Source organism: Amblyomma maculatum, chromosome 3, assembly GCF_055883805.1.
Source record: "Amblyomma maculatum isolate TAMU_Amacu chromosome 3, ASM5588380v1, whole genome shotgun sequence".
Lineage (NCBI taxonomy): Eukaryota > Metazoa > Arthropoda > Arachnida > Ixodida > Ixodidae > Amblyomma > Amblyomma maculatum.
The window spans coordinates 177,073,078-177,088,868 of record NC_139346.1 but is presented as its reverse complement, the minus strand read 5'-3'; the positions used below and the strand labels follow the sequence as shown (position 1 = coordinate 177,088,868).

The 15,791-nt window shown below is 46.2% G+C and overlaps 1 protein-coding gene across 1 annotated transcript in view; it reads left to right on the top strand.

Moving 5' to 3' along the window:
- dati (zinc finger protein datilografo) overlaps window positions 1–15,791 on the top strand; it is a 61,167-nt gene that overhangs the window by 30,630 nt on the left and 14,746 nt on the right. Inside the window, exons 2-6 of the mRNA XM_084598752.1 lie at window positions 7,105–7,512; window positions 8,258–8,390; window positions 10,414–10,470; window positions 11,893–12,132; window positions 14,869–15,110. Coding sequence (XP_084454878.1) covers window positions 7,126–7,512; window positions 8,258–8,390; window positions 10,414–10,470; window positions 11,893–12,132; window positions 14,869–15,104 — 1,053 coding nt within the window. The 5' untranslated portion in view covers window positions 7,105–7,125 and the 3' untranslated portion in view covers window positions 15,105–15,110. The remainder of the gene's footprint in view (window positions 1–7,104; window positions 7,513–8,257; window positions 8,391–10,413; window positions 10,471–11,892; window positions 12,133–14,868; window positions 15,111–15,791) is intronic.

Sequence of the window (15,791 nt, the reverse complement as noted above, 5' to 3'; positions counted from 1 at the left end):
AGTGTGGGCAGGCGTGTGGACGTTTCTCTTCTGCGCGCTCATAATTACCCACGCATACGGCGCTAACTAAGCGCTCGATTTCTCTCGCTTGTCCCCGCTGTACTCTCACCCTCAGCTGTACCCTACGCTTCTGCCTTCCTACGCTGCTCTCCTCTCTCCCCAGCCGCATCACCCTCCGCATTTCTTTCTCTCCCCCACGTTGTGCCATTTCTGCGTTTTCTCCATTAACTTCCGGTTTTTCTAATAGTCACCCTTCTGCTTCTCGTAGCTCCACTGCTTGGTTGCGAATTATTCTGCACTTAGGCCTTTTTAGCGCAAAAGTATAGGCACGAAATCCGAATGATTTCACCGCGTCAGTGCACGATGTCATAGCACATGAAGGGAGCATGTGTAGCCACGAATGATGACACGTGACTTACTACCATATCGCAGTCATGAGTAATAGCCATTATCAACGTAGCAGGCTAAGTATTACAAGTTTCTACAAACGTTATAACGCATATGTGTCGCCAGTCTCGCCGGGATTTTTTGTCCACTTCCGCTTCTTTTTTCATTGCAGCTAGCAACTCGCTGGCAAGTAGAATCTTTGAAATTTCTTTGTTGTATTGTCTCGTTCGTGGCAGTATTGTACGTGCTCACTATCGGCTTTCATCTACCAATTATATTAATTCAGTGCATGTTCAGTTCAGTTCAGTCGTTCAGTCGTGTCCGACTCTTCGTGACCCTATTGACCATGTCACGCCACGCTTTCCGGTCTCTCACTATCTTCCTAACATCACATAACTTTATCTGCAGTGCCTCGAGGATGCCATCTAACCATCGCGTTCGCTCAAAGTGTAGTGGGGCCGTGCGAGGCTCAGGGGCATGCATGCCACAAAATCCTCTGTTATAGTAAAGTTATTACTACTACTCCACAAAACACTACCATTAACTTAACCTGAGTTCTTATTTTGCTAGAATCAACACATTTAAACAGCGTTTTCTCTCGTACAATCGAGGTATGGAACAGGCTACATTGCAGGAATAATTGGTAACGCAATCAGCCACTGTTGATCACTGTCTTGAACATTAAATTGTTAGTTTGATTTCTGCATTTGTTTACTTGATTTGCACTGTATGCTACTCTGCACTTTTTTTTTTTTTTAGAATGTGCGCCACCCCACCGTTGCTATAACTTCAGATGGAGCTGCAGTATAAATAAATAAATAGTATTAATGCAACGTGGCATGACTCATAATTATGGAACGTAGAATGAATCAGCACTTGCGATATCAGTGCCGGTTAAGGATCTTCAGGTGGTCTAAATTATCTGGAGCCCTTCACTATGACAGCCTGAGTCGCTTTAGGGCGTTAAATCCCCATGTCAATCCCAACCAAACATAATGCGAGGATTGCGACATTATTTCGACATCAGTTGAAATAGCGCATGGAAACGTGATTAGTTGTTTTTCTGCGGCTACGATATGCAGCTTCCTACGGTTCGGGTCAGGTGTCCACCAGGAAGTGTGACACACAGCGCCTTTCCTTTAAACCGACGCGGCCCGGTGTCTCTTAATTTTGCCGTCAGCGCCCACATGTTTTCGTCCGTGTACATTCGCAGTACTATCGAATGCGGCTGCATTCATGAATCCCACGTTTTAGATTGCTGCTTTCGCGGTGCGTCATGGTATGGTGACGTCGAGTGTTCACGTGATCTACAGGCGTAACACATCCCGCTGACCAATCACCACTCTGATGCGAGGTAAAATGGCCATTTCTTTTTTACCCTACACCACCTACACTAGTGTAGCAAAAAACCATTGGGAGTATAGGAGATTTGCTACACTAGTGTAGCTGGTGTAAGTTAAAAAAAATGGCGGTGGCGGCTGCGTTCCGATGGAGAGGAAACGCAAGGCGCCGTGTACTGTGCGATGTCAGTGCATCAGGGCATGTTGGGAACCTTAGGTGATCGAAAATTATTCCAAAGCTTTCCGCTGCAGCGTTCCTCATGGCTGCGCCTTCAGACTTTAAATTAAAGCACATTCATTGCAGCGTCTATCTGTTAATATAGTTGAAATTCGAGATGGCGAATCGATCCATAACGAAACATAACGAAACATTGATTATAACGATCGTATAGCAATTCCCATGGGAAGCTTGAACACATAAGATAGTGTATCTGATACCTCGTTTTTACGAAGTAAAATACGAAGTAAAATTTTGCAGCTATGGGTTACACGAAATTCCCAGTAAACCCCGCTGGCCATTTCGCCTGGCAAATCTCTTTTTGTAACGGTGCCGTGGCAACTTTGTATTACCGTTCATAACTATAGCTTCTCTGTTTTTAACATGCGGGAAGCTTATCCCAGAACCCTTGGTGGTCGATATTATCCGGAGCCCAAAGCACATGAAGTAGATCATATTAACGCGAAAGCGTTACTTTGCTATATTCACAGATTTCTGTCCACAGACCGTGTCCGTAGGCCGCGTCCACAAAATCGTGTCCGCAGCAGTTGCGAGTAATTGAGAAGTGGTAGAGGTTAATGAGTAGTGTCAGTCGATAGAGGCTGACGTAATGTTGCTGCAGAAAGAATAATTAGGCCTATAAGTTAATTGGGCAATTCATTACAGGCAAGAAATGCAAAAGTCCGCAGCGGTTGTAATTGAGAAGTGGTAGAGGTTAATGAGGGGTGTCAATCGATGGAGGCTGACGTAATGTTGTGTCCGAAATAATAATTAAGTCAATAAACGAATTATTTAATTAATTAAAGGCAAAACACACAAAATCGTGTCCGCAGCAGTTGTAATTGAAAAGTCGTAGAGGTTAATGAGTGGTGTCAATCGATAGAGGGTGATGTAATGTGCGCGAAAATATAATTAGGTAATTAATTATATGCAAAAATGAAAAAGTAAAAGCGAAAATGGTCTCATTAGCGAATGGCTTGGCACCACATTTGAATATATCAATTACTAAACTAGTTAATTAAATCAGTCAATTACGGTGACGTCAAGGATGTGACGTCACGCAACCGGAAGTCGAGTCAAAAAAAGGGCATAGGAAGGGATTGGCGTGCAATTTGAAAGTACCAAAGACTAAAGTAGTTAATTAAGGCAGTCGATTAGGGTGACATCACGCAACCGGACGTAGAGCCGAAAAGGGGCATTGGAAGGGATTGGCGCGCAATTTGAAAGTACCAAAGACTAAAATGAGTAAACTCTCCACTTTCACTCCCCCTTCCTCCCTTCCCTTACGGCGCGGTTCAGGTGTCCACAGAGCAAGTGTGACAGATACTGCGCCTTTCCCTTCCTGTGAACCAACCAACCAACCAATCATTAATGTGACGTAGAGGATGTCACGTCACGCAACAGGAAGTGGAGCCGAGAAAGGGCATAGGAAGTAATTGGCGCGCAATTTGAAAGTACCAAAGACTGAAATGAATAAACAAGAAGTGAATTAATGTGACGTAGAGGATGTGACGTCACGCTACCGGAAGTAGAGCCGAAAAAGGGCATATGAAGGGATTGGCGTGCAATTTGAAAGTACCAAAGACTAAAATGGGCAAACAACAAGTGAATGAAGCAACTAGAAGCAACCAGAAGCAACCAACAGCAGCAGTCGTGCTTTCGCGCTTCCCCAATGCAGATTCTGCAGTGCTCTTTAATTTTTTCATAACAGTCTGCATCTTCATCCTGCATCCCGGGTCTGTATGGAAGGTCTGTCTGTTGTGCCGAAAATTAGATGCGCGGTCCGCTGAGCAATGCTTGCGCGCATACATGCGTCGCTTAAATCGTCGCCGCACGCCCGCCTCTTGCACAGCCGGCCGCTTCGGCTTCAGCTCTTGAAAATCGGACCTACCTGTTATTAATGCGTAAGCGTTAAGTGAGTATGTCGACAGGTTAGTGTCATCACGAGTTGGTCCGCACTTTTAAATTCGAACGAAACGACTTGTAAGAAAAAAAGAATGGTTGCATTAGATAGAGGACGAAAAAATCTCGCTGGGGAAAAATATTGGTGCATGTGGGTTAATTAGGTATAGAGCCAATTAAGTAAATCAGATGTCCAAATAGCCAGGAGGGGTAATGACGACGTCATGAAGTCACGTGGTACTCGACTTCCGGTGACGTAGGCTAAACTTGTGTTGGCGGGAAATTTAAAATGTTTGAACGTGAACGAGCGGGAATAAGCTTCCGGTGGCGGGAAATTTAAAATGATTGAACGTGAACGAGCGGGAAAGGGCGTGATTTGCGTGCACAAAATGGTGGGAATGGTTAGAAAGTGTGAAGAGAGGTAAACAACCAACTGCAGTCTGATGAATTCCGAGAGAACTGCAGAATGTGCTATGGAGAAATGCAAAAGCCGAGCGTTGCTGCTGCGTACGGTGCATCGCGCGCCCCTTTTTGAGCACAACTAGCGTTCCGTTGAACGCATCAGACTTCACCAGCGTTCTATAATTGATTTAAAGGAAAGGAAGGCGCTGTATATTTCACTCGCGGAGTCTCGTTGGACACATATCGCGGATAACACAGCAATGGTCAGGCTTACACGTTTACCCAGTGCAGATTCTGCAGTGTTCTCGCAAATTTTTTCTTTTACATCAACTTTTAAACCGCTGACGTCATCGCTTGGCATGCCATAAGAGATATAAAAATAAAGAAAAACTGTGAAAACTATAGTGTGTGTGAAACGCTATCGCGCCTAACCATGGCCTCTATGTCAAACCCTTAATGGCGGGGCTTAAGTGTCCCCCTAATTTTTCTCCTGTCGCCTCTGCGGGCCGCGGAGGAAACGGGTGCGTTGGCAAAGCGAGCATTCATTCATTCATTCATTCATTCATTCATTCATTCATTCATTCATTCATTCATTCATTCATTCATTCATTCATTCATTCATAAATCTTTATTCATAAGGATATGACCTGAGGCCTAGAGGGGAAGGGGTGTACGTGTTAGGTGAGGTTGAGGGCGCCAGACTCTGACATGAAGTCTAGCAGGGCACTAAGCTTGCGCGTGGCGTCGGTATTGGGGGGCTGTCCAGCCGCCACACGACAGCGGGAGCAAGCATACCAAACGAATGACTGCTCGCTTTGCGGCGAGCCTCCGCGCCCGCTACACATCGAGCTGCAAAGCGAGCAGTCAGTCATTCGTTTGTTATGCTTGCATCCGCTGCCGTGTGGCGGCTGTTCGGCGCACGTGGCTCCTGTTAAACGCTGCCGCCAAGATCCTTTGCTTGGACTTTTAACACCGGCTACATTGCTCTGCATTCACCCGTTGCCGGTAAGCCCATATATTGACATGCACAGTTGTAGCCAAGGCCGATTTGGTTCCGGTTTTATGGGTTTTAAGGCCTAGCTGAGAGTCTCAGGGACGCCGTAGAGGAGGGCCCCGGAAGACCAAGGGATTTCTAACTAAACTATTATAGCACAGTACACGGGCACCTTGCGTTGCGCACACTCCATCGAAACGCAGCCGCCGCGGCCGGAATCGAACGCAGGTGCTCGGGTCCCGGATCAGTCAGTAGTCGATCGTGCATTGCCACTGAACCACCGCAGCGCGGGCAGCCATGGGTCGGGTACCGTTATGAGTAAAATGAAATAATGGCTATAACGAGGTTTAATTTAGTAGTCGAATCGCCAGAATTCGCAGGTTCTTGAGCTACTAGGTAAGCAGAAAAATGACGCGTACCTGATCGATGGACGCCGTGATTAATGGCCGTGTCAGCAGCAGGCTGACGTGCACGCACGCTGTACAGCGTGAAAAAAGCTAGCGATAATGCGACGCGTACTGGCAGTGGATGGGTATGGACAGCATTTGAGAACACCGCTATAATTCTGCACCCAAGCTATCATCGGTTGAAGCGATCATTACCAGCGCGCGGGCGCTCGCTTCTTGGCTGGAGGCAAGCCGGTGTGACACCTGTCACGTTTAGCCGGCGGCGGCCCATCGCTCGCGGTAACCACAGACCATTCCTGCGTGGCTTCATTGCTTTGCTGGCTGATGTTTGACCGTGTTGGCCTTGTATGTTGGACCTTTGCAGAGGTCCTCTTTAGCGTAGTGTCAATACTTCTGGTTGTGCAGAGCTCTGCAACTAGCCTTAGTCCGACTTTGGCCTGGTATGCAGGGTCTGTACCTTGCAGAGTATTTTGGTGTGTTTGGAAATCTTTTCCTGCCGAAGTGTGCCAGTCTGCATGCCTACATTGGGAACCGAGCCTTAACATTCAAGGTGCTGCTTGTTCTTGGTATCAAGTTGGCCAGCATAATATTTTTAAGCACTCACCGACAGAGGCAGAATTAAGGTATTCATATATCGGGTGCATCTTGGTTTTCCCAGGAATTGATGAAGCCTTGAGCTATTTAATGTACGTGCTTGTGTGGCACTTCATATTTGCATCATTTGCTTTCATATTGAGATGGAGGTATGCATACTTTAATGTCCTTCAATCAATAAATATTATTTCATCCTTAACTTGATCAGGAACAGAGCCCCAATTGTTGCACATGATGGTGTTACACCTTAGTGAAAAAAAACAACAAAACTTTCATTAGACGTGTTTAGCACATAGCAGTCTTCAGGGCTGTTGAACTCTACTGAATCCCAGTTCATTGTTATGCTTAAACGCTAGTGAACTCAAAACCTGACTGTGCCAGTTGAGACTAATGATTACTAAAGCATCCGAAAATTATTTAACGATGACCCGAGTCAAAACTTAGATGGTTTTTGAGTCGCACAGCAAGTAATTTCAGAATAGTGTTGGTGTTCTTACATACACCAGGCCTGTACCTGGCCTCAAAATGCACATCCTTGTATGTGACCTTGCCGTTCCAATACTGGGGCCATTTATATTAATCTACACCAGCTATGCCAGTGTAGGTTAAAGCACCTACAATGGTGTTTTAGCAAAACTCGTACTGGTGAAGCAAAACACCAGTATAGGCTTTGGACGTTTCATTTTTTAACCTACACCAGTGTGTCTACACTGGTGTGTGTCTACACCAGTGTCTACACCAGTGTGTCTACACTGGTGTAGCTACACTGGTGTAGCTACACTAGTGTAGCTGGCATAGGGTAAAAAAATGGCCCACTATGTTGCTTGCTTGCTGGTCTCTCACTCAGTCGCACATATGCAGGTGTTCGCGCACAAGTCTGCGATGCAGCAGCACTCGCGCGAGGCCCATCGGGGCGACCTGAAGCCGCACCAGTGCGGCCAGTGCCTCAAGTCGTTCTCGTCGACCCACCAGCTGGCGCAGCACGTGCGCATCCACACGGGCGAGAAGCCGTACAAGTGCTCCTACTGCGAGCGCCGCTTCAAGCAGCTCTCACACGTACAGCAGCACACGCGCCTCCACACCGGCGAGCGGCCCTACAAGTGCCACGTCGCCGAGTGTGGCCGGGCATTCATCCAGCTGTCCAACCTACAGCAACATTTGCGAAATCATGACAGCCAAATGGAACGCGCCAAGAGCCGACCCTTCCACTGCAATATCTGCGGCAAGGGCTTCGCGTCGGATAGCAGTCTGCGGACTCACAGATCCAAGGTGGGTGCATCCTTTGCTCATTCATACACTTGTAGTCGAAACACGTAAGGGAAGAGTGCCTTCTCGAGATTCTCATACTTCTTGTTTCTATGTGGCATATAAAAAGTCGAAAGTTAAAATTTTTTTCCTGTGTCATAGCAAAAACTGTGGCAGTACTACGGATTTATTTCAATATGCAAGCATTTAGGGCTCAATAAAACATCCAGAGTAATATAGTGATAGTGCAGTCTGTCAATAGCAGTATCTGCTTAGTGATAGTATTTAGCGGTCTCAGGCATCCATGCTCGTTCGTTTCTTTAGTAACATTTGGTGATGGGCTGAAGGAGGAACATACTAACATTTTGCTACCTTTGCAGCGAAAAAAGAAAAAGAAAATGTCCTTTTGCTGGGAAGGTAGTTTGCAGTTGTTGTTTCGCTCTTGAAGTAATCAAATCACTTCTAATAAACTGCAAGGCACATGAAAAGTTGCAGATGGTATATTGACAGGTTTCTAGTAGCAGGCAAAATGTGTCAAAAAATTGTTTTCGTTGTTCACTGCAGTATGTACTGATGTGTTACTGTGTTTAGCAGAGCAATAAATTAGTGGCAGTGTTTATTCCTTGTATGGTTTTTGCAGTGCTGTATTTTTTGTTTTATGTAGTGATGGTAATCTTCCTCTCTGAAGTAATGCAGTCTGTAGGGAGCACCTTGAACTTTGGAGTTGTGTGTTGAGCCATAAATGATGTGACATATCCGTCGCTTGCAGCAACACGCGGCACTGGTTGGAGGAGCAGCATCGCAGTCTTGCCCGATCTGCCACAAGATCTGCGTCAACGCTGAAGCCCTTATGGAGCACATGCGCATTTCTCACAAGGATCCATTAACCACCACCACACCAGGTGCGAGATAAGAGGGAAAGCACTAAGCTGGTCATCTCTGTTGGCACTGGACGCATTTATGTCGGTCTCTTTGCATGGGGTCTGCATCTTCTATGTCCTTGGCTTCAGATCTTTGTTACTGCTTTAAAAGAGGGGGCAGTAAGACATTCACAGTCATCTTGCATGCCCTACTGGGCTACTATAGAAAGGATCTCCTGTCACTGTCAGCCAGTTGTGTGCTTGCATTAGTTGCTTCCACTCCATATTTGTTCATCTTGTGCAATAACGACAGTCAAATGTAATGCGAGACATTTGCTGAAATTGCAGCTTGAAAATGTGAGAAGTTGAAAAATTGGAAAGTCACAGAAGGGTTTTTTAAAGACCAGTTCACAAGTGGCAAAATTTCTTGCTCCTACTTCTTCTCAGGGAATGGTATTGTGGAGCCGAGCAGTTGCATGCATATAGCTCGATTGAGCAGTTAGGTTTAAGTGAAGCACGTGCTTCCTGTGTTGTGCCATTCAAGCTCTCTAGAGAAGTGTGTGGAGGACTGTACTAGGGGCAAGTATTAAAACAAATAAAGCACAGGAATGCCATGTTGCTCCAGTGTTTACTGCGTTGAGCTCAGTATAGAGAATGTGAATTTCGATCACTGGAGCCCTTTGAAGAAAAGAATGCTTTCAGAGCGAATACCAGTGCTGCAGTGCTGGAAAGGGCAGATTGCAGTGTTACAAACTGCATTCCTCACATATTATTTTCTTAATCTGCTTTGAAATAGCTTTATTATTGTGCATTTGTAGAGGTAGCAGGCTCCATCACAATGATACATAGACGCGGTGTTTGGTATCAGCTTCTAAAGCATAGCACTGTTTTCATCGTCAGGGAGTACTAATAGGAGAAATTTGAGTTGCCCTGAGAGAAAGTGAGATGCAGCTTTTGCTTCTAACGTGCCTTGAATGCGTCTTTTATACACTAGGAGTTAGTGGTTAGCTATATATATGAAACCATTCAGTTGTTTTTCTCGGTATCAATATTGATTCGTCACATTCGACTATAATACAGCAGTACAGCGGACTACCGGTTACTCTCTATTTTTCCTCGTTTATGGCCGTCCTCCCACAACAATACAACAATACTCGACACTTCCTTCTTCTCTACGCCCGACTACTCCACATCAGTACCTACCCAGTTCTTGTCTCGTGTGCCCAGATGCCGTCATTTTGGCCACCTCAACACAGTAGCGTGCCAGGAAGACCGCAAGAGTTGCTATGATTCTAAGCATCGTGTGGTCTCTTTTCGTCCTGGTGATGAAGTACCACTTTATACACCACTGTGCACTCCTAGCCTTAGAGACAAATTCCACCACCGCAACCTTGGTCCGCACGAGGTCATCAGCCAAACTTCCCCAGTTAACTACAAAGTCACCCCTGTTGATCCCCCAGCCGATCGACGCCACCGTGGAACTGAAATTGTTCATGTTTCTCGCTTGAAACCGTTTGTGCGCCGCGGTGCATCGGTTAGTTAACAGCGGCTAGGCTGGCCGCTTCCGACCCCCTGGGCAGAATGTGTGAGCACCTTCCATGATCTTCTTCTTTCATTCGTACATGCCATGATCTTCTTTCATTTGTACATACCATCGTCATTGCCCCGCGGCGCCGGCTGTGGCACGCGCCTGGGTTTGTGATCGCATTAAAATGCTAGACAAGGCATCGCTGGCCTTGCCATCACGACCTCGTCGTCTAGACCTAGCCTTCTTTCACAATATGCTAAGTCATTACGGCTGCCTTTGGTATGAAATGTTATGGTACCTGACGGTTTGTGCAACGTCAAGACTCTCCGCGTATAGGTAAAATAATGAAAGTAATTAAAAGTATGCTGTACTGCCTTTAAATCTCAGGTGCCTTCTGCTTTGCCATCACTTCTTAATGCGTGGCTAAATTTGCTAGTTGTGTCTTATAACTGGTTCAGAAGTTGCTGTGCTTCCTGTCTGCCTTGGTGTTTAGGCTATAGAGCTAATGCATGGAAGTAATTCGTCTTTCTGATGCAGGTACAACATGGACCGGTGGTGACACTCCAGGTAGCACTCAGTCACCAGGAGACCAAGGTAAGCATTTTGCTGGTGTGGGCACTGTTCTTCCCTGCTGAGTGCACACTGTCTAGGGAAAAAACTTAGTCTCTCATTTAGCATGGACACCTTTTAAAATTAGAGGGTCTCTTAGATGTCTCTTGCGAAAGCCTACCTTTCCTCTCTTGTCATTTGCCTTTTATCGGCATTCGTTGCAGTGCTACAATAATTATAATTGGTTAACAGAAAGGAAAGGCGTAGTATCTGTCGCACTTTCTCCACCAAGTATGAGTTTGGATGGCGCCCTAGCTCCTGTCGCGTGGCGTTCCTTGGCTCACATTCAAATGTGGAATTACAGGATTTCAGGAACACTAGACAAGGAGAACACATTTTGTGGAATCTTGCGTACAGATCCAACACCTCTTAATGCATTATTTGATCTTGCGCACAATTCTCGCATATGGGATTTCGTTCCATGAGCCTAGAAAGGCTTTCACCTTAAAGTTTTTTTTGGTGTAGAATTGGACATCAGCGTTAGGGGCCCTAGCCCTGCAGTAGACAAGAAGACATAGATGGACTGTTGATGAAGGTGATGATGATGAATTTATTACATACATGTTGAGCATTTCAGAAACGTATCTCTGTGGACTGCATTTGATAACGGTGTTTCACTTGTTCGTAAGTAACTGCGGATATCAATCAGACATGCCATGGACATCTCTGTGTGATATTACAGATGTTTTTCATTTGCCCCTGGGTGCCCACAAGAAACTACCTCAATGCTTGTAGCCTGTTATTTACGTCTAGTGGATATCTAAAGTTTGCTTATCATAGCATATATATATTGCCACGTGTTTTCCTTGCCACCTGTTTTATATATATGTATATATAAGCAAAGAAAAGCCTGAATATGCATATTTGAACCATTTGAGATGAGGTATTTCACAAGGTGTAATCAACCCAAGGCTGCAGTATTGTATCTCAGATACCATGGCCACATTTCACCAGAAGCGAGATGTAGAAATGCCCACATGCACTACAGTGTGAAGTCTTGATAGAGAACCTCAGTTGGTTGAAATTAATTTTAGAACCTTCGCTCTGCCGCCTCTCATAAGCCACAAAAGTCTTTGAGATATGCAATCGTAGCAGGTAGCACCACCTTTTGTTTTTAGTCGCTGTACCGTTGGCCATAAACAGCCTTTCATTTGTTCTTTTGCTGTTATCTTTTATAAAATTCCTTTACAATGGCAAAGAGATGTGCCTGATGCTTTTCAAGAAGTTGGAGCTTGTTATACTGTGACTGATCATCGGTAATGTCCACATGCCAATTGAATGCCTCAGCCCACAGTATCCCTGCAAAAGAGGGATGCCTGTGGTGAGGTTTCAAGACTGCGCTCTCTGTAATGCTGCCACTAAGCTGCATAGCCTTGCGCCCCTGACCAGCGCTGTCTGTGGGCGCAGGCAAGCAACAACAGCAGCAGCAACAGCAACAACAGCAGCAGCAGCAGCAACAACAGCAGCGGCGTGCGAGCCAACAGCAGCCGCAGCTGAGCCATGCTTGCCCTGTGTGTGGCAAGGTGTACGTGAATGAGGGCTCGCTGCGCAAGCACGTGAGCAGCCACCCAGAGGCAGCCTCCCTGGGCTCCCCGCTGCGCATGTGGCCCTGCACTGTCTGCCACAGCGTCTTCACCCACGAGACTGGTAAAGCTGTGGCCGACAGCAGCCATACTCTAGCCAACTAGAGGGGTTCATGCTTTGCATGCTGTTCTCGGGTGGAGGTTGGTGGAGGCATTTCTGAGCTGATGAGCCTGATAGCATGCATTGTAAACTACCGTTTTGTTCAAGTGTATGGCACTATCTTTGATGAACAGTTTGCGATGATGCATGCAGTGTATATGATTTTTGGACACACACACAATTTATTTGGGCTGCAATATACGAGTCCTGTGTTCTGCCTGGCTAGAGGATAGGGTTAGTGTAAAGTACAATTCTCTTGTGTCCGTTAGTGCCCAGTGTACCTGTTGGTTGTTGTAATTCTTTTACACAGTTCCTTGAATTTAAACTCTGACGTTCACGACGCCTGCATTAATAATTGAAAATGAAGGGGTCGCAGTTAGTACACAGTTGACCATTTAATGTTTGTGGTTCCGCTCATCATTGCCATTAAGCAGACACAAGCCAAACCTACAAGCATCCTCGAGGAAGAAAAGAGTAGGAGACAGGATAAGAAGGTTAACTCAAGTGTCAGGCACGCTACTCCTATGCCACGCAGGCACATTCATACGGCTCAGTTAAAGTGGGGCTTTATTGTTGGATGCTAGCCTACGTTATTGTTTCATGCCCTTAATGGCGGAGATTAAGGGTCCCTCATATTTGCTTGAGCTTGAAATTCTAAGCTCTTATTTAGGACAGAGGATGTTACATAAACCCCTGTTCTTTCTGCTGCTTATGTCTCTCTGTCAAGTGTACTGCTTTAACTGGCCCAAATTAGTGTGCTGCTGGCAACCTTTGCAGCTGCAGCACCGTAAGAGCTATTGGGAAGGAACCAGTGTTTATGCCAGGCACCGTCCAGCACAGTGCTTTGCTGTAGTAGAATCCCTGTAAAAAGGAAAATACTTTCCATGCATTTCTATCAGAATTCTGGCAAAAGCAAAAAATCAAATACCCCCTGGACATGTAAAAGTGATCTAGCTGAGGTTCCAGCCACGTAGCTTCGGTAAGTTGCCTAGGAATATCTCTTGCATGTCCGTGGAACTTTGTAGTTTGCTTCGGAAAGGAGGTCTGTTGGCTTAGTTAAAGTTTTTAAGGTTCCATATTTAATTTGTTTAAGGAGTATTCACAGCAAAAATGTGCTTGCCGAAACAACAGCAAACTCGTTAATACGGGACCAGACGAAACGTTCGAATAAACCAAATGTTCGAATTATCGTGCCTGAAAAGACTGCCGAAAATAGTTTGCAGGGAACACCTGTATGATATTTGTTTGCATTTGAGATGGAACCCAAGTGACAATGACAGTTTGTCCCGGTTTCTTCAAGTGCTTTACTTTTGCGCACACTGTCGAGAACGTTGAATTGCTCCAAAATCTGAAAAGGCCTCTGCTACCATTTCTGCAGTGCGACACATTACCAGTGGGGCCTCCACAAAACAGCTCTGTTGCATTTTGAGGATGCTCCACCTGCGGTGAAGATCGCAGTGAAGCACGCAGTGCGATGAAACTGCTTGTGTCCAATGTAAGGTTTCAGTGATTTCGGGGTACCGGAAGCAGCATGTGAATGCACGCGAGGAGTATATGCATAGGCGTTAGAACAGCATTATGCTATTCCAAAATAAAAATAACCGTGATGCGCCAAGCAGTGCCTGAAACAGCAACGCGCATGCCCTTTCTCAGCTGCGGGATGGCGTAAAGTTAGAGCAAGAGCAATACTATGCGACTGAGTGGTTATGGGGAACTTCTGACCATCGTTGGGCCCGCCATAGCATGTTCCAAGTTCACAGGCGCCACTTTCCAATGCAACTGAGGTTCGGAGAGGTCTGTTTTGGCAATTGGTAGCTGCCTGTATGGGTCATATCTTATCTTGACCGCCCCCACCACCACACTTTCTCGTCCAAATTAATCAGACCAAGCCCACCCATTGTTTGACTTAACAAGCACCCGCTACTATAGAACTTTACATGGGCATTGGCCGGGATTGCGCCCTTGGTTTAAATTATTCGAATTTACCGGAGGTATAATTAACAACATTTTACTATATGACTGTGCACATCATATTGCAAATGTCTTTTATCAGAAAGAGCTCGTTAGTGTCCAAGCCTCGGAGCAGTCATGACAGGGCCCCCATATTTGTGTAGCTTCATTCACTTTGGCTTGGCAGGTGGTCTGTGCAGTAGCTGTGCTTCAGGTACTCCACTTTTGGTTCAGGCCTAAGTGCAAATATCTGTCCTGGTGGCTGTAACTCTGCTTGCAATCACAGGCATAGAGTAGCAGAACAGAAACTAAAAATGTGCGCTTCAGAAATGCGATTTCGAACATTCCAAGTTGACATGTTTCTTGCAAGTATGGTGCATGACAAGGTGATGGGAGACTTTTCAGACACCTATGGGACGTGGTGTTTTCATTTCGATGCTCCATATCTGGCTGGTGTGTCATACACCCGTGTCACAGGCATAGAGTAGCAGAACACAAACTAAAAATGTGCGCCTCAGAAATGCAATTTCGAACCTTCCGAGTTAACATGTTTCTTGCAAGTGTGGTGCATGACAAGGTGATGGGAGACATTTCAGACACCCATGGGACGTGGCGTTTTCATTTCGATGCTCCATATCTGGCTGGTGTGTCATACACCCGTGGGACGTGGTGTTTTGACTTTGATGCTCCGTCTGGCGGTTGCGGTGGGCTGGCTTGCATCTTGCTTGCTTCTGTTGGGGTGGGCTGCAGGACTCCTGCACCACATGGAGCACATGCGCACGGATCCTAAGCACCAGTTTGCGGCCCAGTACCTGCTGAGCCGAGCTGCCGCCGAGCGCAGGGAGAAGCACGGTGGGCCCTCGGCGGGTCCCTCCCCCGGCATGCTGTCTACACCGCAGCAACAACCGCATACGACGGCGCTGGCCATGCCCCCGCCGCCATCCTCATTGGCCGTGCTGCAGGCCAGCCACCTGGCACACTCCTGAGGCAGGGTGAGCAGCTGCCCACCCCGGTGTGGGCTCTGTCGACGTTGTAAGGTGGGGTGATAGGTGAGAATCCAGAGAAGGGAGAAAGATGAAAAACTCGTGTAGTCTTTTAGGTGTTTAGTTTGGCTGCTTTTCATTCTGATCATTTTGACATCTTTGAAGCCCTTTTTATAATTTCTCAGCGAGAAGCGGATGACACTGTCCCATTTTTGTTTTTGTGCCTTATGGACATATTGTGCACCTTACAGTATAAACAGGGGTATTCTCATTTGTTTACTTTGCAGGCACATCATCATCATCATCATTATCATCATCATCATCATCACCACCACCACCACCACCATTATCATCATCTTCTGCTTCTTCTTTATCAGCCTGACTATACCCACTGCAGCGCGAAGGCCTCTCCCATATTCCTCCTGTGAACCTGGTTTTGTGCTAGCTGCATCCACTTGACCCTTGCGAACTTCTTAACCTCACCCGCTCACCTAACTTTCTGCCGCCTTCTGCTACGCTTTTCTTCCCTTGGAATCCAGTTTGTTACCTTAAGCAATCATCGGTTATTCTCTCTTCGAACTACATGACCTGCCCATTCCCATTTCTTCTTCTTGATTTCCACTAGAATGAACATAATGGAACTGCCCAAAAAGTAATTGGAATTTTTGTGAGAAACAAAGTACTTATTTA